A 23,659-nucleotide genomic window follows, 5' to 3' on the forward strand; every position below is an offset into this window, starting at 1 on the left:
GCTCTAGCACAATGGCTGTATTTCGTGGTGCCTGATAACTATCTGACAATTGAAAGGTGTAATTAATCATTTACTTGATTCCATTAAATGAGAATTTGCCATCATCTATCTATACAGGGGATGCACTGAAGTTTACTTTTTTATTCTTTTATAAAGAAAGGATGGGGGAAATAGTATAAAGAAAATTTCAGGGAACATAAGAGGAGGCCAGGTGGAGCTTTGCTCTGAGGCATCATCTCCTTCTGGCTCGGAGAGCAGAGGTCTCTGGAGTCAGCAGAGGATGTGGAAGGAGGAGTCAGGAATCAGGGCTGGAGACCGGATTCACCAAACAGTTCAACTCCATTTGAGCTCAGGAGCAGAGACTCCAGGAAGAAGGAAGAAAATACTCAAGCTCTGTGGGAGTTAATTTGACTTTGAGAAACAAACTTGTGTATTTTTTTGATCCTTAGGGGTGAATGAATGGTTTGCCAATCCAGGTTTTTGGCATTTATCTAAGTCAAATAACCATAGCATCTTTCAATAATAATAATAAGCTCTGTTTCTCAGATTTTTTTTTTTTTTTGTATTTTTCTGAAGCTGGAAACGGGGAGAGACAGTCAGACAGACTCCCGCATGTGCCCGACCGGGATCCACCCGGCACGCCCACCAGGGGGTGACGCTCTGCCCACCAGGGGGCGATGCTCTGCCCCTCTGGGGCATCGCTCTGCCTCGACCAGAGCCACTCTAGCGCCTGGGGCAGAGGCCAAGGAGCCATCCCCAGCGCCTGGGCCATCTTTGCTCCAATGGAGCCTCGCTGCAGGAGGGGAAGAGAGAGACAGAGAGGAAGGAGAGGGGGAGGGGTGGAGAAGCAGATGGGCGCTTCTCCTGTGTGCCCTGGCCGGGAATCGAACCCGGGACCCCTTGCACGCCAGGCCGATGCTCTACCACTGAGCCAACCGGCCAGGGCCTCTCAGATTTTAATACTGTATCTTACACTGTGTTGAACTCCTTATGTGTATTATCTCATTAAAATCCAAGACAATCATATGAGGTAGATATAATTTTTTTCATTTTATATTTGAGAAAAACTGCAGCTCAGAGAGGTTAGGAGACCTGCCCAAGGCCACACAGCCCAAAGTTCAGAGTAGCCAAATCTCACACGCTTCCTGGTTAAATTGCCTTTACAGAAAGACACAGCTCTAGAACTTGGTTTAAAATGCCAGCAGGTTCCTGAAAGCATTTTGACCCAGTTTGTGTCATGTTCCAATAAGGATTTTCAAGTAATATTTAAACTAAGGAAGGGTGCTTGATTATATTGAGGAGATGAGAAATGCTTTTTCTCATCCTAGTCTAGTTGAATAACTTGTATTTTTAAAAACTTTCTCCCAAACTGCCTTTCCATGAAGCCAAAAGTTGGATAGAAAAGCTTTAGACACAGGAAATGAATTAATAATGGTAACTGAGTGTGTGGGCATCACTATTTAACCATAGTTCTGCTGCAGGTGTCAATTTTGTGACCCTAAAATACAGGCTCTTGGAGAAGTGGTGGCTTTTTTGTGAAACTGGACAATGATTAAAGAAGATAAGGGCATAGAAATTAAAAGATGAGGTCACTGTTTATTATTGTACTTATTTATTTTTAATGAGGGAACAAAAAAGTCTTAGCTGACGAGAAGTTTCTGTGTGTGTGTTTCTACTGATAAAATGGTAATACTTCTGCAAGGAAGGAAAAACAAAACCGGAGGAAGAGAGAAAGAAGGTTAGAAATAGAAAAGTTTAAAGGAGAAAATAGAAATCACCTTTAATCCCAATCTTCAGATACCCACTACTAAAATTGTTGGGTTTTCCTTTCAGTCATGTCCATATTAAATACTGATGTTGTGCTGTATATATAATTTAAAAAATATATAGTTAACTTACTTAACAGTATATCACAAACATTTACTCCTCCCTCCTCCATATATCCTCCCACAACAGGTCCCTTATTGTCCCTAGCACCTTTTGGTGTCGGGGACAACCCCACAAATGTCTCAGGTGAAGCAGGGATGTTACCATAGCCCCTGAAGACGGAGATTAGGGAGAGTAGCCGCTAGGTGGTGCTGTGGTGCAGGAGAAAAACCTGGTGTCAAATTGGAATTCAGAGACCTGCGTTACAATTGACCTCTCTGCCCTTTACTCCCTGTGAGATCTAGAGTCATTTCTTTCCTCTCTAAATTTCAGCTTCTTTATCCATAAACTAAGGGGATTGGGAAGATGTGGTCAGGGTGTTTGTGAGTTTGGGCTCAGCTACTCTGGGCTGTGTGACCTTCTGTGTCTCTTAATCTGAAAGATCTTATCTAGCCTGAAAAATTCTATGATTATTTGCTAGTTTAGATGTGAAAATCTTGGGAAACATCCATTTTAAGCAAATGATTGATAGTGAAAATTAAAAACCATTTTTCTGAGTTGAAATTAAGTTCTTGAGGCAGTTCTACGAGGTTCTGTGGACCTGGCAAACCATACATTCTGCTCACATAATGTGTATCTACCGCACACCAGGTGTTTCTATCAGAGCATTCCTGTGACAGAGACGGGGAAGTGATGTTTCCATTTTACAGATGAGTAAACTGAGGGTCAGGGAGGTTAAATGACTCATCCAATGTCTGGTGACTCCAAGTGTTCTGACTCTTTAGCCATTATGAGTAATGTTTCAAACTCCTTACATGGGAGTAATAAAGATGTTTAAATTATTTTAAAAAGGACTCTGAAGAAATACTAAAAGATTTGAGTTGGGGTGATTCAGCTAAAAGAAGAGAGGAGAGGGGATTGCACTTTAAGCATAAAATTACTGCTGCTCATCTTTGGAACTGAGTGCCTTCCTTGTTTGACTGGACCTGAATTCTTCCCCCAGGGTGTCCTGCTTTCATGGACCAAGAAGTTTAAGGCCCGGGGAGTTCAGGACACAGACGTAGTGAGCTGTCTAAGCAAAGCCATAAAAACTCACAAGGTGAGGAGTTCACCTCTGCATGGGAGCTCTCCCACTCTCGCTGCTTGTTCTTGAGGGCGGGGCTCACACTGGACCTACCCTGGGAGCAGGATGGGGAAAGGGATGATCTCAGGGAAGGTCTCACTGGGGTGCGGATGCGGCCAATTTGAAGAACTCTGGTATGTGGAGCTCCTGCACTCCAAGTTCCTGTTGAAAGGTGGGCTGCACTGCCCGGGGGCCTCCCCAGCTGCCACCAACCCTCGGGGGGTCTAGGTGAGACCTCAGCCAGAGAACTGTTTTGATGTACAGCTTGCCAGTCCTTTTTTTCTTTTTAAAGCTGCAATTGTATTCTTTGGTAGTCTGTCTTTTTCTCTTATTGTTTTTATTTTACTTTAAAATACTTCCCCAAACCTTGGGGAACCATGCTGCAATACCTCAGGTTGACTTGGCAGAATGGGAAACCCAGATGGTGCTGCCCATGGAGAGGGCCTGGCTGAAGCTGGCTAAGATGTCCCCACCAGTGAGGACTTCAGTGTCCTCTCCTGAAAACACCACTGCTTCCAGGATAAGCATGCTTTTCTAGGGTCCCTCAGACAAGGGCTGCAGTCCTGGTGGGCTGTCCCTCAGGTTTCCATTGCATAGAGGCCTTCAGCCATAATGCAGGGGCAAGGGCTCCGCTCTGTCCCGACTGCTCTCTCGCCTGGACCCCTGAACTTGACAAAGGCCTTGCTTCCCACAGGCAGGCCCCAGAGGCAGCATCTAGTGATTTTCTCAACCAGCGACCTTCACTGCTTTTGCTTTCTCTGTGGGGAAAGATAAAAGGGACAATACCCGCTTCTCACCCCCTGATGTCCTCTGGGGCTTGTTTCCCAACAGGACATAGATGTGGATATCCTGGCCTTGGTCAACGACACCGTGGGAACCATGATGACATGTGCCTATGATGATCCCTACTGTGAAGTTGGTGTCATCATTGGTAACTCAGTTTGACTTGCTTTTTGAGGATGGGGGGATAGGGCTGGTTTGGGGTTTAGTTTCAGCAAACTCTGAGTAAATTTTATGGGAACGGTGTTGGTGCTTTCTATTTAGGAGAAGCAACGTAAGAAGATGGAATATTAGTGCTCACACCCATTCATTCACTCAACGATTATCTACTACGTGTCTAGTGTGTGCTGGGCCCTGTCTCTGCTCTGGGCTGTCAGCGGAGAGTTCCCATGCTCATGGGGCTTTCAGAGTGGAGGGGAAGAAGGGCAGAAAGGCCTGCATGAATAAGATAATGCAGGTGGTGCCTACTGTGGTACAGAGAACAAAGCAGGCCAGGTGACTGGGAGTGTGTGCGTGTGCGCGCGCGCGCGTTTGTGTGTGTGCGTGTGTGTGCGCGCGCGCGCGTGTGTGTGTGTGTGTGTGTGGGGGGGGGGCAGTGGGGGCAGGCCTCTGAGGAGTATGTAATTTGAGCAGGGACCTCAACAGTGGGGGCCGGGGAGTGAAGTGGAGATCAAGAGGTGAGTCCTCAGCAAAGGACAGAGGAATCCTGTGGCCTCAGGTGGGGACAAGTCTGGATGCCCGAGGAACCCTGAAGGGCTGACTGGGGGCTGATCACAGTGAGTGGGGCTAGAATAGGAGGGTGTACACGCTAGAGGGAGCGGATGATACTGGACAGCTTGTACAGCTCGCAGTCACTGTAGGGTCTCCGGCTTTTACCCCAAGGGGGACCGGAACGCACTGTAGGACTTTGGGCGGAGGATAGATAAACGGGGTGTGCAGTTTTAAAGAGCTCATTGTGACTGCTATGTGGGGAATTGACGACTGGGGCAGTAGTGTAAGCAAGGGTCCAGCCCAGAGACCACTGCACTGTGTAGGGGAGACGAGGTGGAGGCCTGGCCCAGGCAGGCTGTGGTGCATGGAGGGGCCCCGAGCTGGAAGGGGCTCGCTGGACGGGCCTGGGAGAAGGCTGTCGGGGGACAATCAAAGCCAAGTGGGTCGGATTTATAGGCTGTTCTTGAAATCTTCTTCTACCTCCCCTTTACCAGTATTTGAAAAAATTTTCTGAACTGCTTTTTCTTCATTTCTAACCATATTGTCCTCAGCCTGACTTTCCCAAAGGGCGGGATCTTTGCACCTGAGGGGCTCGATCTGCTTCCCTGCTTCTGGGGCCGAGGCCTGCGAGTGGGGTGGGGGCTCCCAGTCATGCCTCCAGCCACTGTCCACTGTGTCTGTCCCAGTGACTATGTCAGGTAGCCCCACGTGGTGACCATGTTTGGGCATGCGCCCATGCTTTCCTGAGAGAGCTTTTCCCAAATATTGTATTACAGTTTGCTTCTCTGCATTTCTGATTTCTCATGTTGGCTTTAAAATCCTCAGACCAGAGTATCAGGCAGGGGAAGATACTTCAATAACTCCTTCCCCCTCCCCCAAAATACCCCAGCTTTACTGAGGCATAAAAATTATCTCATTTTAGGTGTCCAGTTTAATAAATTTTAGTAAATTTGCGGAGTTTCTTAACTATCACCACTATTTAATTTTAGAGTATTTCCATCTTGCAAATAGGTCCCAACAGGCTGGGGCCATTGCCGTCACTCGCCAGCACGCCAGTGTTTGAGGCATTTTCTTGCAGTGGTTTTGTGTTGGAGTAATGAAATTTTGCTTTCTTATGTGATAGCTAATTACTGTCAAAGATGAGAATGTACTTTATATGCGAGGAACAAAAGTGGCAGGTCATGCATAAAGAGTATTTTTACTATTCAATAGAGAAGAGGTTAAGTAGCACAGGGAGAGATTTAAAAGATTACTGTGGGTTTGGTAATTTAAAAAAATATATATGGTCAGGTTAATGCATTCTCTTCTTTGTAAATGTGCGTTGAACATATTCATTAGGGACTTCTTCACAACTGATTTCATTCATAACAGCAAATGATTAGCACACTGGGAAGTGCAGACCTGACATGTCAGCTTTACTCCTCATGAACTCCCGGGCTTCCCAAGCAGTTCCCTCCAGAGAACAACCCGGACCCCGGCCCGGACCCCGGAGTGCATCAAGAGCACTTTGTGGTGTATTCAGAGAACTCTCAGGCCGCTGAGCCTTCTCTGCCTTTGCTCAGCTAGGAGCCCTTCTGTCTCTGCATAGTCTCTCTGACCCCTTGTTCAGGCACTGGCACCAACGCTTGTTACATGGAGGACATGAGCAACATTGACCTGGTGGAAGGCGACGAGGGGAGGATGTGCATCAACACTGAGTGGGGGGCCTTTGGGGACGATGGGGCCCTGGAGGACATCCGCACCGAGTTTGACCGCGATCTGGACCTCGGATCTCTCAACCCCGGGAAGCAGTTGTGAGTACCTCGTGCTATAATCTTGGCAGCAGCACCAGGAAATACCTGGTCACTCAGTGACACTTTATACCTGGGAGGCTTTTTAGTTGTGACTAGTTATCCATCCCAACGAGTTTATAAGGCAGGGTTTGAATTTCAGTTTCATTGGCCGGATGAGGAAAGTGAAGCCACGAAAATGCAATGATTTTGTCTCCTTTAATCTTTTTTTTAAAATTAATTTTAATGGGGTGACATTGATAAATCAGGGTACATATGTTCAGAGAAAACATCTCTAGGTTATTTTGACATTTGATTATGCTGCATTCCCATCACCCAAAGTCCAATTGTCTTCCGTCACCTTCTAACTGGTTTTCTTTGTGCCCCTCCCCTCCCCAACCCCCTCTCTCTCCTCCCCCCCCACCCCATAACCCCCACACTCTTGTCCATATCTCTGAGTCTCATTTTTATGTCCCACCTATGTATGGAATCATATAGTTCTTAGTTTTTTGTGATTTACTTATTTTGCTCAGTATATTGTTATCAAGGTCCATCCATGTTGTTGTAAATGATCCGATGTCATCATTTCTTATGGCTGAGTAGTATTTCATAGTATATATGTACCAAAGCTTTTTTTTTTTTACAGAGAGAGAGAGAGAGTCAGAGTGAGGGATAGACAGGAACAGACAGACAGGAACGGAGAGATGAGAAGCATCAATCATTAGTTTTTCGTTGCGCATTGCGACACCTTAGTTGTTCATTGATTGCTTTCTCATATGTGCCTTGACCGTGGGCCTTCAGCAGACCGAATAACCCCTTGCTTGAGCCAGCGACCTTGGGTCCAAGCTGGCGAGCTTTTTGCTCAAGCCAGATGAGCCCGCGCTCAAACTGGCAACCTCAGGGTCTCGAACCTGGGTCTTCCGCATCCCAGTCTGATGCTCTATCCACTGCGCCACCGCCTGGTCAGGCTATGTACCAAAGCTTTTAACCCACTCGTCCACTGTCGGACACTTGGGCTGTTTCCAGATCTTAGCTATTGTGAACAATGCTGCTGTAAACATGGGGGTGCATTTCTTCTTTTCAAACAGTGCTATGATGTTCTTGGGGTATATTCCTAACAGTGGTATAGCTGGGTCAAAAGGCAGTTCAATTTTTAATTTCTTGAGGAATCTCCATACTGTTTTCCACAGTGGCTGCACCAGTCTGCATTCCCACCAGCAGTGCAGGAGGGTTCCCTTTTCTCCACATGCTCGCCAGCACTTATTCTGTGTTGTTTTGTTGATGAGCGCCATTCTGGCTGGTGTGAGATGATATCTCATTGTGGTTTTAATTTGCATTTCTCTAATGATTAGTGATGTTGAGCATTTTTTCATATGCCAATTGGCCATCTGTATGTCCTCTTTGAAGAAGTGTCTATTCATTTCTTTCGCCCATTTTTTTTATTATTAAATTTAATGCAGTGACATTGATAAATTAGGGTATATATGTTGAGAGAAAACATCTCCAGATTATTTTGACCTTTGATTGTGCTGTATACCCATCACCCAGAGTCAAATTGTCTTCTGTCACCTTCTATCTGGTTTTCTTTGTGCCCCTCCCCTCCCCCACCACCTCTCTCCTTCCTTGCCCCATCCCCCCTCCCCCCACCCCCGTTGCCATCACATTCTTTTTTTTTTTTTTGGTATTTTTCTGAAGCTGGAAACGGGGAGAGACAGTCAGACAGACTCCCGCATGTGCCCGACCGGGATCCACCCAGCACGCCCACCAGGGGCGACGCTCTGCCCACCAGGGGGCGATGCTCTGCCCCTCTGGGGCGTCGCTCTGCCGCGACCAGAGCCACTCTAGCGCCTGGGGCAGAGGCCACAGAGCCATCCCCAGCGCCCAGGCCATCTCTGCTCCAATGGAGCCTCGGCTGCGGGAGGGGAAGAGAGAGACAGAGAGGAAGGGGGGGGGGTGGAGAAGCAAATGGGCGCCTCTCTGATGTGCCCTGGCCAGGAATCGAACCCGGGTCCCCTGCACACCAGGCCGACGCTCTACCGCTGAGCCAACTGGCCAAGGCCGCCATCACATTCTTGTTCATGTCTCTGAGTCTCATTTTTATGTCCCATCTATCTATGGATTCATATAGTTCTTAGTTTTTTCTGATTTACTTATTTCACTCCGTATAATGTTATCAAGGTCCATCCAAGTTGTTGTAAATGATCCAATGTCATCATTTCATATGGCTGAGTAGTATTCCATAGTATATATGTATCAAAGCTTTTTAATCCACTCGTCCTCTGATGGACACTTGGGCTGTTTCCAGATCTTCGCTATTGTGAACAATGCTGCCACAACCATGGGGGTACATTTCTCCTTTTGGAGCCGTTCTATGGTGTTCTTGGGGTATATTCCTAAAAGTGGGATAGCTGGGTCAAAAGGCAGTTCGATTTTCAGTTTTTTGAGGAATCTCCATACTGTTTTCCACAGTGGCTGCACCAGTCTGCATTCCCACCAGCAGTGCAGGAGGGTTCCCTTTTCTCCACATGCTCGCCAGCACTTATTCTGTGTTGTTTTGTTGATGAGCGCCATTCTGGCTGGTGTGAGGTGATATCTCATTGTGGTTTTAATTGCATTTCTTTAGTGATTAGTGATGTTGAGCATTTTTTCATATGCCTATTGGCCATCTGTATGTCCTCTTTGGAAAAGTATCTATTTATTTCTTTTTCCCATTTTTTGATTGGATTGTTTGTCTTCTTGGTGTTGAGATTTACAAGTTCTTTATAAATTTTGGTTATTAACCCCTTATCAGACGTATGTCAAATATGTTCTCCCATTGTGTAGTTTGTCTTTTTATTCTGTTCTTATTGTCTTTAGCTGTGCAAAAGCTTTTTAGTTTGATATAGTCCCATTTGTTTATCCTGTCTTTTATTTCACTTGCCTGTGGAGATAAATTGGCAAATATATTGCTGCAAAAGATGTCAGAGGACTTACTGCCTATGTTTTCTTCTAAGATGCTTATGGTTTTACCGCTTACATTTAAGTCTTTTATTCATTTTGAGTTTATTTTTGTGAATGGTGTAAGTTGGTGGTCAAGTTTCATTTTTTTGCAGGTAGTCCAATCTTCCCAACACCATTTCTTTGGAGGTTCCAGCAGGGGAGCGCAGCCAATCATATACCCTTGACCAAAGAATGGTCCTCTCCCCCAGTGGGGAAGGTCGTCCTCTTCGACTGAGCACGCAGCCTCAGGAGGGATGCACATGGAGCGGAGAGGGAGGAAGGGGACACCCACCTAACCAGCCAGATCAGCCGAATCAACCCTGGTGATCAATGGGGTGACAGATGTCGCAGCCAGATAGCCCTCACATCCCCCAACACCATTTGTTGAAGAGGCTGTCTTTACTCCAATGTATGCTCTTACCTCCTTTGTCAAGTATCAGTTGTCCATAAAAGTGTGGGTTTATTTCTGGCTTATCAGTTCTGTTCCATTGATCTATATGCCTGTTCTTATGCCAGTACCAGGCTGTTTTGGGTACAATGGCCTTGTAGTATAACTTGATATCTGTAAGTGTGATACCTCCCACTTTATTCTTCCTTTTCAAGATTGCTGAGGCTATTTGTATTCTCTTTTGGTTCCATATAAATTTTTAGAATAGGTGTTCTATATCTTTGAAGTAAGTCATTGGTATTTTAATCGGTATTGCATTGAATTTATAAATTGCTTTGGGTACTATAGACATTTTAATGATGTTTATTATTCTTAACCATGAGCACGGTATATGCTTCCGCTTGTTTGTATCTTCCCTGATTTCTTTTATCAATGTTTTATAATTTTCCGAATACAAATCTTTAATCTCCCTGGTTAAAATTATTCCTAGGTACTTTATTTTTTTTGGTTGCAATGGTGAAGGGGATTGCTTCCTTAATTTCTCTTTCTGACAGTTCATTGTTAGTGTATAAAAATGCCACTAATTTCTGAGTATTAATTTTGTATCCTGCCTCCTTGCTGAATTCATTTATCGGTCCAGTAGTTTTTTGACTGAGACTTTAGGATTTTCTATATATAATATCATATCGTCTGCAAATAATGATAGTTTTACTTCTTCTTTTCCAATTTGGATGCCTTTTATTTCTTTTTCTTGTCTGATTGCTGTGGCTAGGACTTCCATAACTATGTTGAATAGGAGTGGTGAAAGGGGGCACCCCTGCCTTGTTCCTGATCTTAAGGGGATTGCTTTTAATTTTTGCCCATTAAGTATGATGTTGGTTGTGGGTTTGTCATAGATGGTCTTTATCATGTTGAGGTATGTTCCCTGTATTCCCACTTTGCTGAGAGTTTTGATCATGAATGGGTGCTGGATTTTATCAAATGCTTTTTCTGCATCTATTGAGATCATTATGTGGTTTTTCTCCTTTTTGTTTATGTGATGAATCACATTGATTGATTTGAGAATATTGTACCAGCCTTGCCTCCCAAGAATAAATCCCACTTGATCATGGTGTATGATTTTTTTTATAAATTGCTGGATCTAGTTTGCTAATATTTTGTTGAGGATTTTAGCATCTAAATTCATCAGGTATATTGGCCTATAATTTTTTTTCTTTGTGTTGTCTTTGCCTGGTTTTGGAATCAGAATTATAATTGCCTCATAAAAGGAGCTTGGAAGTCTTCCTTCCTTATGAATTTTTTGAAATAGCTTGACAAGGATAGGAGTTAGTTCTTCTTTAAATATTTGGTAGAATTCACTTGTGAAGCCATCAGGCCCAGGACTTTTCTTTTTTTGGAGTTTTTTGATATTTGTTTCAATCTAATTTGTTGTAATTGGTCTGTTTGGGTTTTCTGATTCTTCCAGATTAATTTTTGAAAGATTATATGTTTCAAGGAATTTGTCCATTTTATCTAGGTTGTCTAGTTTTTTGGTGTACAGTTCTTCAGAGTATTTTCACACAATATTTTGTATTTCTGTTGTGTCAGTTGTTATTTCTCCACTCTCATTTCTAATTTTATTTATTTGAGTCCTCTCTCTTCTTTTCTTGGTGAGTCTGGTTAAAGGTTCATCGATCTTCTTTACCTTTTCAAAGAACCAGCTCCTGGTTTCATTGATCCTCTGTATTGTTTCTTTAGCCTCTATGTCATTTATTTCTTCTCTGATCTTTATTATTTCCTTCCTTTTACTACCTCTGGGCTTTACTTGCTGTTTTTTTCTAGTTCTTTTAGATGCAGGGTCAAGTTGTTTATTTGAGCTTTTTCTAGCTTCTTCAGGTATGCCTGTAATGCTATGAACTTTCCTCTCAGGACTGCTTTTGCTGTGTCCCATAAATTTTGAGTTGATGTATACTCACTATCGTTTGTTTCTAGGAATTTTTTTATTTCTTCTTTGATCTCATTGTTAATCCATTCGTTATTTAATAACATGCTATTTAGTTTCTAAGTGTTTGAGTATTTTTCAGTTTTTCCTTTGTGGTTGATTTCTAGTTTCATGCCATTGTGATCAGAGAAAGTGCTCAATATGATTTCAATCTTCTTAAATTTGTTGAGACCGCTTTTGTGCCCTAACATGTGGTCTATCCTAGAGAATGTACCATGAGCACTTGAAAAGAATGTATATTCTGTTGCTTTAGGGTGAAAGGTTCTGAAGATATCTATTAAATCAAGTTGATCTAGTATGTCCTTTAAGTCTACTGTTTTTTGTTAATTTTCTTTCTTTTTATATATTTTTATTTTTTTATTTTTTACAGAGACAGAGAGTGAGTCAGAGAGAGGGATAGACAGGGACAGACAGACAGGAACGAAGAGAGATGAGAAGCATCAATCATTAGTTTTTCATTGTGCGTTGCAACACCTTAGTTGTTCATTGATTGCTTTCTCATATGTGCCTTGACAGTGGGCCTTCAGCAGACCAAGTAACCCCTTGCTGGAGCCAGTGACCTTGGGTTCAAGCTGGTGGGCTTTTGCTCAAGCCAGATGAGCCCGTGCTCAAGCTGGCGACCTCAGGGTCTCGAACCTGGGTCTTCTGCATCGCAGTCCGACGCTCTATCCACTACGCCACCGCCTGGTCAGGCTCTTTCTTGAGGATCTATCTAGTGATGTTGGGTGGGGTATTGAAATCCCCTACTATTATAGTATTGCTGTTGATCTTGTCCTTTAAATCCATCAAAGTCTGTTTTATATACTTAGGTGCTCCTATATTAGGTGCGTAGATATTTATAACAGTTATATCTTCCTGTTGGATTACTCTCTTTATCATTATGTAGTGACCTTCTTTATCTCTTACTATAGCCTTTGTTTTAAAGTCCATTTTGTCTGATATAAGTATTGCTACCCCAGTTTTTTTTCATTTCCGTTTGCATGAAATATTTTTTTCCATCCTTTTATCTTCAATCTATGTGCATCTTTTGTTTTAAGGTGTGTCTCTTGTAGACAGCATATGTATGGGTCCTGTTTTCTTATCCATGCAGCTACCCTATGTCTTTTGATCGGATCATTTAATCCATTTACATTTAATATTATTATTGATATGTAGTTGTTTATTGCTATTTCATTCTTTAAAACTGTATTCCTCTTTTGTTATATTCTTTTTCTCCTTTGATCTGTTTACAACAGGCCCCTTAGCATTTCTTGCAGCCTTGGTTTGGTTGTAGTGAATTCCTTGAGTTTTTTTTTGTCTGTAAAGCTTTTTATTTCTCCTTCAATTTTAAACAATAGCCTTGCTGGATAAGGTAGTCTTGGTTGTAGGCTCTTGTTCTGCATTACTTTGAATATTTCTTGCCATTCCCTTCTGGCCTCAAGTGTTTCTGTTGAGAAGTTGGAAGTCATCCTTAGGGGGCTCCTTTGTAGGTGATAGTCTTTTTTTCCTCTAGCAGCTTTTAATATTTTCTCTTTATCACTTAGCTTTGGTATTTTAATTATGATGTATCTTGGTGTAGGTTTCTTTGGGTTTCTCTTTAATGGAGTTCTCTGTGCTTCTTGAACTTGTGAGATGTTTTCCTGCCTTAATTGAGGGAAGTTTTCAGCTATGATATGTTTGAACAAGGTCTCTATTCCTTGTTCTTTTTCTTCAGGAACCCCTATGATGCGGATGTTATTTCTCTTCATGTTGTCACAGAGCTCTCTTAGAGTTTCCTCAGAATTTTGAGTCTCTTTTCTTTTTTCTGCTCTGCTTCTGTGCCTTTATTTATCTTGTCCTCTAACTCACTGATTCGATTCTCAGCTTCATCCATCCTGCTTTTAATTCCTTCCATTGTGTTCTTCATTTCTGATATTGTATTTGTCATTTCTGGCTGATTGTTTTTTATTATTTCAATGTCCTTTTTTATATTTGCTATCTCTTTATTTAGGTGTTCATAAGGACCATCTATTGTTGTTCCAATCTTTGAGCATCCTAACAATCGTTATTTTAAACTCTGCCTCTGGTAATTTGGTTATATCTGACTCATTCAGGTCCTTTTCTGGGGATTTCTCTTGATTCATTTGTGTTGCATTTCTCTGTATTCTCATTTTGTCTGTGTAAAAGAAGGTTTTGGCCTCTGCATTCCACTGGGTGTGGCCTCTGTGTTCCCTAGGTGTGGTCTGTCTGCAAGCCCGCCACCCCCTCTGCTGTTGCTGCCTAGGGTATTCAGGTATGGGCATTGCTAGTGTCTGCCCACTGGGGCTGTTGCTGTGGTTTCCGCCTCTCCTTCCCAGGAGTGGTTGTGATTACGTGCTCAGATGTACAAGCCTCGGTGGCCTTGGCCTTTGCCCCACCCCTGCGGGTGGCATTATGCTCAGCCCTGAGGACAGGGGTGAGCACCTTTGCTCAACTGTGGGTCTCTGCCTGATTCCAGGCTTTCACCCTGCCCCTGCAGGAGGAGCCCGCTTGTGGGACGGCTGCAAGCCTTGGCTCCACAGGCCCGGTGGGACTGCATGTCCATGCTCAGTAGCGGGACTCCGCCTGTTCTGGGCTTTTGGCTCCACCCCCATGGGAGGAGCTGCTTCCCAAGTCAAGCCACAAGCCTAGGTTCCGCAGGCGGGGCAAGGCTGTGCTCCTGCGCCCTTGCTCAAGGGCGGGTTTCTGCCCCTTCTGGGGCTCCTGCCCTTCCCCCGCAGGCTGGATTGCAGGCGGCCCGCAGCTGGGCTTGACCGCTTTTGCACGTCCCCTCCTCCCTAGCTGGGCAAGACTGAGCTCACACCTGTGCCTCAGTGGTGGCCATCTGGATTCCGCCCTTGCCAACAGAACCGCGCTTTTGTGTCCCACCGCTGCCCACCCTCGGGCGAGCCCTCAGCCGTGTGGGTGGTGGCGCTGCAGCTCAGACCCTAACACTCACTACTGTAGCCCCGAAAGCTCTCTCCTTCTAAGTGACTCTGCTCTGAGTGCCGCAGGAGAGCTTGTATGGCTGGTGTCCTGCTTCCCTTTGCTGGTATCGCTGTTTCCAGGGGAAATATTCACTTCAGATTTGGGGAGTGACTCGTCCCAGGGGTTAGGGTGGCTGTCTCTCAAAATGTTTCTCTCTGTGCCTCCTAGATTACACTCTCTTCCCGCTGCTCCAGTCCTCTCCTCTCTCCCCATCTCCCGGAGCCCCGGGTGAGTGGTTGTGAGAGAGGTTTTCTGCGCGGCCCCTTTAAGAAGAATCCTGGGTCTGAGAAATCAGTCTCTTTCTCACAAACAGTATCCTGACTTGTTTCCAGCTAAATACGGTCCATACACCTCTTCTAGGCTCTGTGGCTGCAGGCTGGGGCTTTGTTCCTGGGACTCAAGACCCTCCCCTCTCTGCTAAACTCACTTTCTGCCACACGAGTCTCTCCCAGCTGCCATTCACTCTGGGGAGCTGGGCAGCCCTCTCCGCGTTTCCGCTTTTCCTACCAATCTCCATGTGGCTTCTTCAGTGTTCCGTGGTTGAAGAGTCCTCTTAGTTTAGTCCAAAGTTGGTTTTTCCAGATGATGGTTCTTAAAATTAGTTTGTAATGCACTTTGGTTCTGGGAGGTAGAAGTTGGTACATCCGCCTACTCCATTGTCATCTTGTCTTCCTCCTTTAATCTTGAACACTTCTGTGGTAGCACTGTTTTTTATGATCCTGAAGCATACGAAGGCGTTTATTTTACAGAATGCCCCTCAGTTTGGATTTTTTTGATGCTTCCTCATGATTAAGTTCAGGTGATGAATTTTTGGCAGGAATATCTCCCAAGTGATGTGTGTACTCTTTAGTGCAGTGTGTCTGGAGACTCATGTTTGCTCAATTCCTGGTGATGCTCACTTGAGTCACTTGGTTAAGAGGATATGCAACAGGTGTCTCCACTAGTAGTTTATTAGCATGCCCTCTGTAATGAACAAGTATCTGGTGAAGAGATACTTTGAGATTATGTAAATATCCTGTTTCTCATTAAACTTTCATTTTCTAGTTTTAACATCCATTGATGAATTTCTAAGTCCATCATTTCCTCCTTTTATTAGCTGTTATTTTGCTGTAAAGAAGAGCTTTCTTTTCCTCTCCATTTACCTATTTATAATAATATGAACTCATGAATTTTTTTTTGTGTGTGGCAGAGACAGAGAAAGTCAGAGAGAGGGACAGATAGGGACAGACAGACAAGAAAGGAGAAAGATGAGAAGCATCAGTTCTTTGTTGTGGTTCCTTAGTTGTCCATTGATTGATTTCTCATATGTGCCTTGACCCAGGGGGCTACAGCAGACCAAGTGACCCCTTGCTTGAGCCAGTGACCTTGGGCTCAAGCTGGTGAGCCTTGCTCAAACCGATGAGCCCATGCTCAAGCTGGTGACCTTGGGGTCTTGAACCCGGGTCCTCCACATCCCAGTCTGATGCTCTATCCACTGTGCCACCACCTGGTCAGGCTGAACTCATGGATTTTTAAAAAAACCATTTCTTCCTATCATTATTTATTTATTTACTTTTATTAATATTTTTGAAATGAGAGGAGGTGAGATAGAGAGACAGACACCCATATGCATCTGATTGGGATCCACTTGGCAACTCCCTTCTGTGACTGATGCTCTGCCCACCTGGGGCATGACCTGGGGCCATGCTCGCAACAGTGCTATTTTTAGCATCTGAGGCAGAGGTTTGATGGAGCCTCCTCAATGCCCAGGGCCAACGTGCTCAAATCAATTGAGCCATGGCTGTGGGATAGGAAGAAAGAGAGAAAGGGAGGGGGAGAGGGGAGAAGCAGATGATTGCTTCTCATGTGTGCCCTGACTGGGAATTGAATCTGGGACGTCTACATGCCAGGTTGATCCTTTACTACTGAGCCAACCAGACAGGGCCTCAATATTTATTTTGATGTTCAAATTTTTCAGATTTGGCCAGTGAAATCCCCTTTAAGCTGGTCCCTATATCTTTTGACATGTCCCATCCCTCTATTTTTTCCTGGTGCAGTAAGATACTCCAGGATCATTGTGTATTTTCCCAGACACAGCCCTGGGATCAACAATTTTTCCAAGAAGCCCTGATATTTAAACATAGAACCATGTACCTGGAAAGTAAATTTCTGCCTTGAATGTACCTGTTCCCCAGCACAGCCCCCTTTCACTAATGATGTGGAGCAGTCCCAGCTCAAGGAAGTAGTGCCCATTTTTTTACTTTGTTCTCCTTGCCCTCTTTATTTTCCTTAGAATATAATTTCCATTCCCCCAAAGCCAGTTTTTTGTTTCAGTAATGTGCTAAGATTTTTATAGTAAAGTAGACAAAGTTGATTAGGAAACAGGTTGTCCTTGGTTTTCTATCTTATAGAGAATAAAAATGATATTTAATAGCTTACCTGGGAAATAACTAGTAGTTGGATACAGACACAGAGTCCCAGTGTAGGCAGCCTGGTGGGGTAATTTTTTCCCCTTTTGGGGGCTATTTTTCCGAAGTGAGAAGTGGGGGCTGTGGGTGTGGGCAGTCAGACAGACTCCCGCATACACCTGACTGGGATCCACCTGGCATGCCCACCAGGGGGTGATGCTGGGCCCCTCTGGAGCGTTGCTCTGCTGCAATGGGAGCCATTCCAGGCCTAAGGCAAAGGCCATGGAGCCATCCTCAGCACCCGGGTCAACTTTGCTCTGATGGAGCCTGGGCTGTGGGAAGGGAAGAGAGAGCTAGAGAGAAAGGAGAGGGGGAGGGGTGGAGAAGCAGATGGGCGCTTCTCCTGTGTGCCCTGGCTGAAAATTGAACCCAGGACTTCCACATGCCAGGCTGATGCTCTACCACTGAGCCAACCAGCCAGGGCCATCCTGGTGGGGTATTTTATTCATATTAATGGTTACTGCAGACTCTCTCTGGGTTATTCAAGCCCAAATCACAACACAGCATCTTTCTCTCTTGGACAGAAACATGGTGTAGGAGTTAGAAGCCTCTGAAATTTGGATTTGTCATGCCAGGATGGGCAAGTACCTGAGTCTCTAAAATTGAGATTTCTAATGCCTAATCTGAGAATGACAGCCTCAGGGCCCCAGGGAGGGTTGAGATACAGATTCCTTACTTGCTCTTAGCCAAAAGGCTGAGAAATGATAAGAGAAACACTGTTGGAGTCAAGTGCTTTGGGAGAAGGAAAGAATCTTAACTCTCCTCTAGTTTAGCCCTCCCCTTTATAGATGAGGAGAGGGCAGCCCAAGCTGGGACGGGGACGGAGGCCTCCTGGCCTGGGAGGCGGCCCTCCCGTGACTCCTGCTCCTGGCTTTGGGAAAGGATGCTGCATAACCAAGGGTGTTTCTGCCACTGATCCGTTCACTAAATTGCAGGTTTGAGAAGATGATCAGTGCCCTGTACCTAGGAGAGCTTGTCAGGCTCATCTTGCTGAAGATGGCCAAGGCAGGCCTCCTCTTTGGTGGCAAGAAATCCTCTGCGCTCCACACGAAGGGCAAGATTGAAACACGGCATGTGGCTGCCATGGAGAAGTAAGCTGCTGGCTGAGTCCCTCCCACCCTGACTCTACTGGCGGTTAGTTCAGGGGAGCGGCCACGGCATGGTGGTCTCATGATACAGCAGGAAGGGCCGGGTCTTCCTTCTTCACCAGGATGATTTTAGAGCTGGTCACAGCTTGAGGTGGGTGAGCCATGCCAGCCACGACTCAGATGTGGCTTTGGGTTGGTTTCATCAGCCTGGGATTCGGCTGACGGAGGTCTAACCTCTCCTCATGTTTTGTGGCCTTCTGTCTCCCTAAGATGGTAAGTTATAAAAACTTTTAGGGTCATAGACTCCTTTGAGAATCTGATTCAGGTCTGGACCCTTTATTCCTAAGATGTACATTTGCATACAATTTTGCTTATAATATCAGGGCATCCTTGGACCCGCTAAACTCACTTACAGAATCCAGGTTAAGAACTCCTACTATAGCAAGAGCAGTCTCTACCTGGTTCTGTGGGAGACTGGCTTTCGCTTTGGTGATCTGAAGCCTCATACACAGGTCCCTGCAATGGATCCTGGCTCCAGTCAGCTCAGGGTCCTGCTCTTCCAGCTTAGAAACCCTGGAATTGCCCTGAGCTTTGTAATCAGTTTAGATTCTGAGCTCAGCAAAATGGCATGTGACTCCCAGAGTCAGTGTTTGTGCAGAGCTTGGCAGGGACTGTGTTTCTGTGAAAGGCAGTATAGTGCAAGGTGGTTAAAAGGACAGACTAACTTCCCGAGTTCAAATCCTGGCCCTTGCACTTAGTGGCTGTGTGACTATAGGCAAGTTACTTACCCTCTCGGTGCCTCAGGTCTCTTTTCTGTAGAATAGGGTGATGCCAAAACTCCCCCCAGGATTGTTGTGAGGATTGACTTAGTACACGTCCAGTCCTTAGACAAGTGGCCGGCGCAGAGGGAGTGCTCAATAAATGGTGGATCATTTTATATAGTATTGTTATTATTATGTTACTATTTGCCAGCCTGTTTCCACAGTCCTGACAGGTGAGAACGCTGGTTCTCTGAGGGGGACTCTGTGGGGTGGAAAGGGTGGTCCCCTCATACCTCTCTCCTGGCCAGGTATAAAGAAGGCCTTGCCAATACAAGAGAGATTCTCACGGATCTGGGCCTGGACCCTTCGGAGGCCGACTGCATTGCGGTCCAGCATGTCTGCACCATCGTCTCCTTCCGCTCAGCCAACCTCTGTGCAGCAGCCCTGGCAGCCATCCTGACGCGCCTCCGGGAGAATAAGAAGCTGGCGCGGTTGCGGACCACGGTGGGCGTGGACGGCACTCTCTACAAGATACACCCTCAGTGAGTGCTGCCTGCCAGCCCGCACCCCCTGGATGAGTCTCCCCCGGAACAGAGAGTCTCTCCCCTGTGTTCTCTCCTCCTGTGCTGCTTCTCTGGAACCAGCCATCTCCTGTGGGTTCTGAGAGTCCAGGGGAAAGGCTGAATTCAGAGTCTACGTCCATCTAGCTGCTGGGTTGCTTTGGGAGATAATTCTTTTTTTTTTAATTTTTATTTATTGATTTTAGAAAGAGAGGTAGGGAGAGACAGACAGACAGACAGACAGACAGGAACGTAGATCTGTTCCTGTATGTGCCCTGACCAAGGATCAAATCTGTGCTTCGGGATGATGCTCTAACCAACCAAGCTATCCAGCCAGGGCTGGGGGATCATTCTTAAAGAAATATTCTACTAAAGCCGATTGCCTGACTAGCAAGGCCATCCAGTTCTGTGTTTAGCCATCTGGCCATCCATCTATCCATCTATTCATGTAGCTATCCATTATTATTGAATACCTACTATGTGGTAAGATTGGAAAAAGATGGGGAATGTCCAGATGACAGAGGTCGCCAAGTTCACATGAAGGATACTTGGAGGAAAACGTGGAAAAGAGCATTTCCCAGAAAGAGGGAGTGCAGAGGCCTTTCTGGCTAACAGAGGTGGTATTAGAAGTCAGCCAGGCACACCCTGGAAAAAGCTGGGGAGAGAACCCTTCCCTTTGGGCAGAGGTGACATTTAGTTAATACTTTACGCATGGATATGCCCTACTAGTTGAAGTATTAGTGGTAAGAGAGCCACTTCTTTGAGCCTCCCCAGTGTCCTATCTGCTGCCCCAGCTTCCCAGTCTCCCGCCCATTACCCCCTGCCCTGCAGCACCTCGCAGCTGTGGGGCGTGGTCCTGGCCCAGCAGGGCTCCCGTGTCCCATTTCACTGCTACACCTGAGTCTGATCCCATTGGCCGGGCCTGGGCCTCTGTGATTGTTACATATCTTGCTATCGCCCCTGCCTTCAGATACCCCAAACGCCTGCACAAGGTGGTGCGGAAACTGGTCCCGAACTGTGACGTCCGCTTCCTCCTGTCGGAGAGTGGCAGCACCAAGGGGGCAGCTATGGTGACGGCAGTGGCCTCCCGTGTGCAGGCCCAGAGGAAGCAGATTGACGAGGTGCTGGCTTTGTTCCGGCTGCCCCGAGAGCAGCTCGTGGGTGTGCGGGACAAGATGCGGGCTGAGCTCGAGTATGGGCTGAAGAGAGACACCCACCCGCTGGCCACAGTCAAGATGCTGCCCACCTACGTCTGCGGGATGCCCGATGGCACAGGTGGGCTGGACACAGCTCTCTTTCCTTAGGGACACCCAACCTCTCATAAAACACCTTAAATCCAGTTAGGTTTGTTTTGTGTTAAGAGCTTTGGATTCATGTCTTATACAAAGGTGATTATGTCTGTGATTGTGGGCGGGGGAGTAGGGTCAGTACTCCTGAATCTATTTGCTGTGGTCGATCCAGGGAATGTGCAGTGAACAGATCCCTCCGTTAGGGTGTGTGTGTCCCTGTAGTTGAGAACATGGGATGTACCCATGCTGTTGGCAAACAGAAACCCCAGATGCTGTCCCCGGGAGCTGTCATCTGGATGCTTGGAGTTGTCTGGCTTGTCTTCCTGCGGCTTCTCTGCCTCCCTCTCTCCCGAGCTTGGCTCTCTTCTCCCCTCTCATCACTGCCCCTGACTCTCCAGCCCCGATCCTCTGCTGGTCCTCTGTGCTTGGCTGAGAGGAGCCACTCAACAGTGGGGTCAGTTCTTTAGACAAGCTACTTCACCTCTCTGAAACTCACAGACCGCACCCAGAAATAAGGACCTTTGTTTAAGGCAGTGGTTCTCAAACTTTTTGAAGTCGGGGCACACTTAAAATCCTACAAATAATTGTAGGCGTACTATATACAAATTTCTGAGAAATATGTTGTAATAATTAAGTCAAATATTAAAGAAAAAATATAAAGTCCAAGCATGCTTTTATGGTAATTAAAATAAATATGACAAAATTAAATTTATTCTGACTTTAAAAACATTTTTGTTACATTTTTTAAGATATGCTTTTTAGAAGTCATAAAAAAGAGCAGCTAAAAAATAAAAAAAGTTATCTTTATACACACACACACACACACACACCACACACACACACGCATTCTTAGTAGGATTTAGTAAATTCAGCAGGTCCCCGCATGAATGTGTTTTTCATTCTTATGTTTATGAGAAACATGAGCCTGATGTGTCCTAGCGATTTCTTCAATGTTTGGGCATATATTTGAAAGGCAAACTCTCATTTCCTCGTCAATACATCGAAGAATTCCTCTCTTTTTACTCTTGTGTTGGGTGCGGAAAACCCCCACTATACATATCATCTTAACTTTACACCAAACAAAGGATAGAAGAAACTTGCCTCCAGTCTTTCCAGGGAACATGGGGGTAGTGTAAACAATCCAGCACCACAGCTCAACAGCCTTTTGCAACCTAATCAGGCAAGTGAGGTGGGGCGTTGGGCAGACTGTCAGCTTACAGCCAATTCCCCACAACAGCCAATTCCCTGTTGGTTTTTTGGTCCCCAACAGGCACATATTTCTCTGGAATACCATAGGGCACCCCTGGAACTCTTTTAGGGCGCACCAGTGTGCCCTGGTGCACACTTGAGAACCACTGGTATAAGGCTATATATCTTGCAGTTGCTTTTTAACATTTCATCTCATCCTCACAACCACTTTTATGTGTGTTAATAAAGAAGGAATGATTCCCATTTTATGGATGCCAAAACTTGGAGAGGTTAGATGACATACTTAAGGTCACACGGTTATACTTTGGAACTTTCAACAACAATGGTCTTTTCCAGATCCAATATCTTTTGCATCTACATGAGGAAAAAAGCTGAGGGAAGTAAGGATACTGTTCAATTATTCATATTCATATCTTCATCCTTTTTATCCTCCTGCCTTCATCCCTCCAAGTTTTATTAAGCACCTACTGTATGCCAGTCTCTGTTCTGTCCTGTGATGAAGCAGTGAGGAAACCCTGTCTCTACCCGTGTGGAGCTGACGTTCTGTTGGGCTGGCAGCTGACGCCATGTAATGATGGGTGCTGTGAATAAAAATAGAGCAAGCTAAGGGATAAAAGAACTGGCTGGGAGTGATGTCTTTAACAAATGCAAGGAACAGTAAAATGACCAGTGTGGCTATAGCAGAGTGAGCACGGCAGAGAACAAGGCGAAAGGATTCACTGAAGAGACAATGATGAGATGTTGGAGAGGTGAGAGGCAGTGGAAGGCACTGGTTGAACTTGATATGGCTTCTTATTGGTTAGGTGGGGGTGTGGAATCCGGGGCAGGGGAGAGTGGGGATGGGAAGATCATTTATGCTCATGATGAGCAGTTCCTCTAAGCGGTGCGGACAGGAAGGAAGCACCTTTGGGAGCACACTGCAGTCAGGCAGCCTGGCCTCGGCTCACTGCAGAGGCTTTTTGAGCATTAAGTGTCATGTGTGGCCTTTGCCAGATACCAAGAAAAGCAGGCTGCCCTCAGACAGACGCCACGTGCCTGCCCAATACTGACACTGTTCTTGTGATCTCCACGCCCCTCTGACCCCTGAGTCCAAGGTGGCGGGGGCTCTGAGTGTGCTCCTTCATCTCCTCTTCCTCCCACACCTCTGTACGAGTCCCTGCCTGTGCATGCTGGTAGAACGTAGCTCCGCTTTCTCCACCACAGAGAAAGGAAAGTTCCTTGCCCTGGATCTGGGAGGAACCAACTTCCGGGTCCTCCTGGTAAAGATCAGAAGTGGACGGAGGTCGGTGAGAATGTACAACAAGATCTTCGCCATCCCTCTGGAGATCATGCAGGGCACGGGCGAGGAGGTAACCGTCGGGCCGGGGGTTCTGTGGTCCCCGGTGCCAGCCTGCCACCCCGTGTCACTGCCAGCCTGGTGTGACTGCTCCTCTTCCCCTGTAGCTGTTTGACCACATCGTGCAGTGCATAGCCGACTTCCTGGACTACATGGGCCTCAAGGGAGCCCAGCTGCCCTTGGGCTTCACATTCTCATTTCCCTGCAGGCAGACAAACATTGACAAGGTAAGACACCCCAGCGAACACACAGCCAGCCCAGTGGGCTTCCCTCCCCCACTAGGGAGATCTCTGAGTCACTCTTCCTTTTATTCAGGGTCTGTCTTAGGTCAGGGCAGCTGGAGAAACATGATCAAGGATTTTAACCATTTAATTTTTCTATGTGTTTTATGTTGCATTTTTCTTTATT

The 23,659-nt window shown here is 45.8% G+C and overlaps 1 protein-coding gene across 3 annotated transcripts in view; it reads left to right on the top strand.

The window, feature by feature from the left end:
- Nucleotides 1-23,659, top strand: part of HKDC1 (hexokinase domain containing 1) — a 61,700-nt gene that overhangs the window by 14,006 nt on the left and 24,035 nt on the right. For all 3 annotated transcript variants that reach the window (XR_010746948.1, XM_066348156.1, XM_066348155.1), the window contains exons 5-12: nt 2,870-2,965; nt 3,821-3,920; nt 6,090-6,273; nt 17,944-18,099; nt 19,166-19,399; nt 20,388-20,692; nt 23,119-23,264; nt 23,359-23,478. Coding sequence is in view for 2 of the 3 variants with exons in the window: in XM_066348156.1 (XP_066204253.1) it covers nt 2,870-2,965; nt 3,821-3,920; nt 6,090-6,273; nt 17,944-18,099; nt 19,166-19,399; nt 20,388-20,692; nt 23,119-23,264; nt 23,359-23,478 (1,341 nt within the window). In the remaining variant the exon portion in view is untranslated. The remainder of the gene's footprint in view (nt 1-2,869; nt 2,966-3,820; nt 3,921-6,089; nt 6,274-17,943; nt 18,100-19,165; nt 19,400-20,387; nt 20,693-23,118; nt 23,265-23,358; nt 23,479-23,659) is intronic.

This window comes from Saccopteryx leptura, chromosome 9 (assembly GCF_036850995.1).
Source record: "Saccopteryx leptura isolate mSacLep1 chromosome 9, mSacLep1_pri_phased_curated, whole genome shotgun sequence".
NCBI classification, from domain to species: domain Eukaryota; kingdom Metazoa; phylum Chordata; class Mammalia; order Chiroptera; family Emballonuridae; genus Saccopteryx; species Saccopteryx leptura.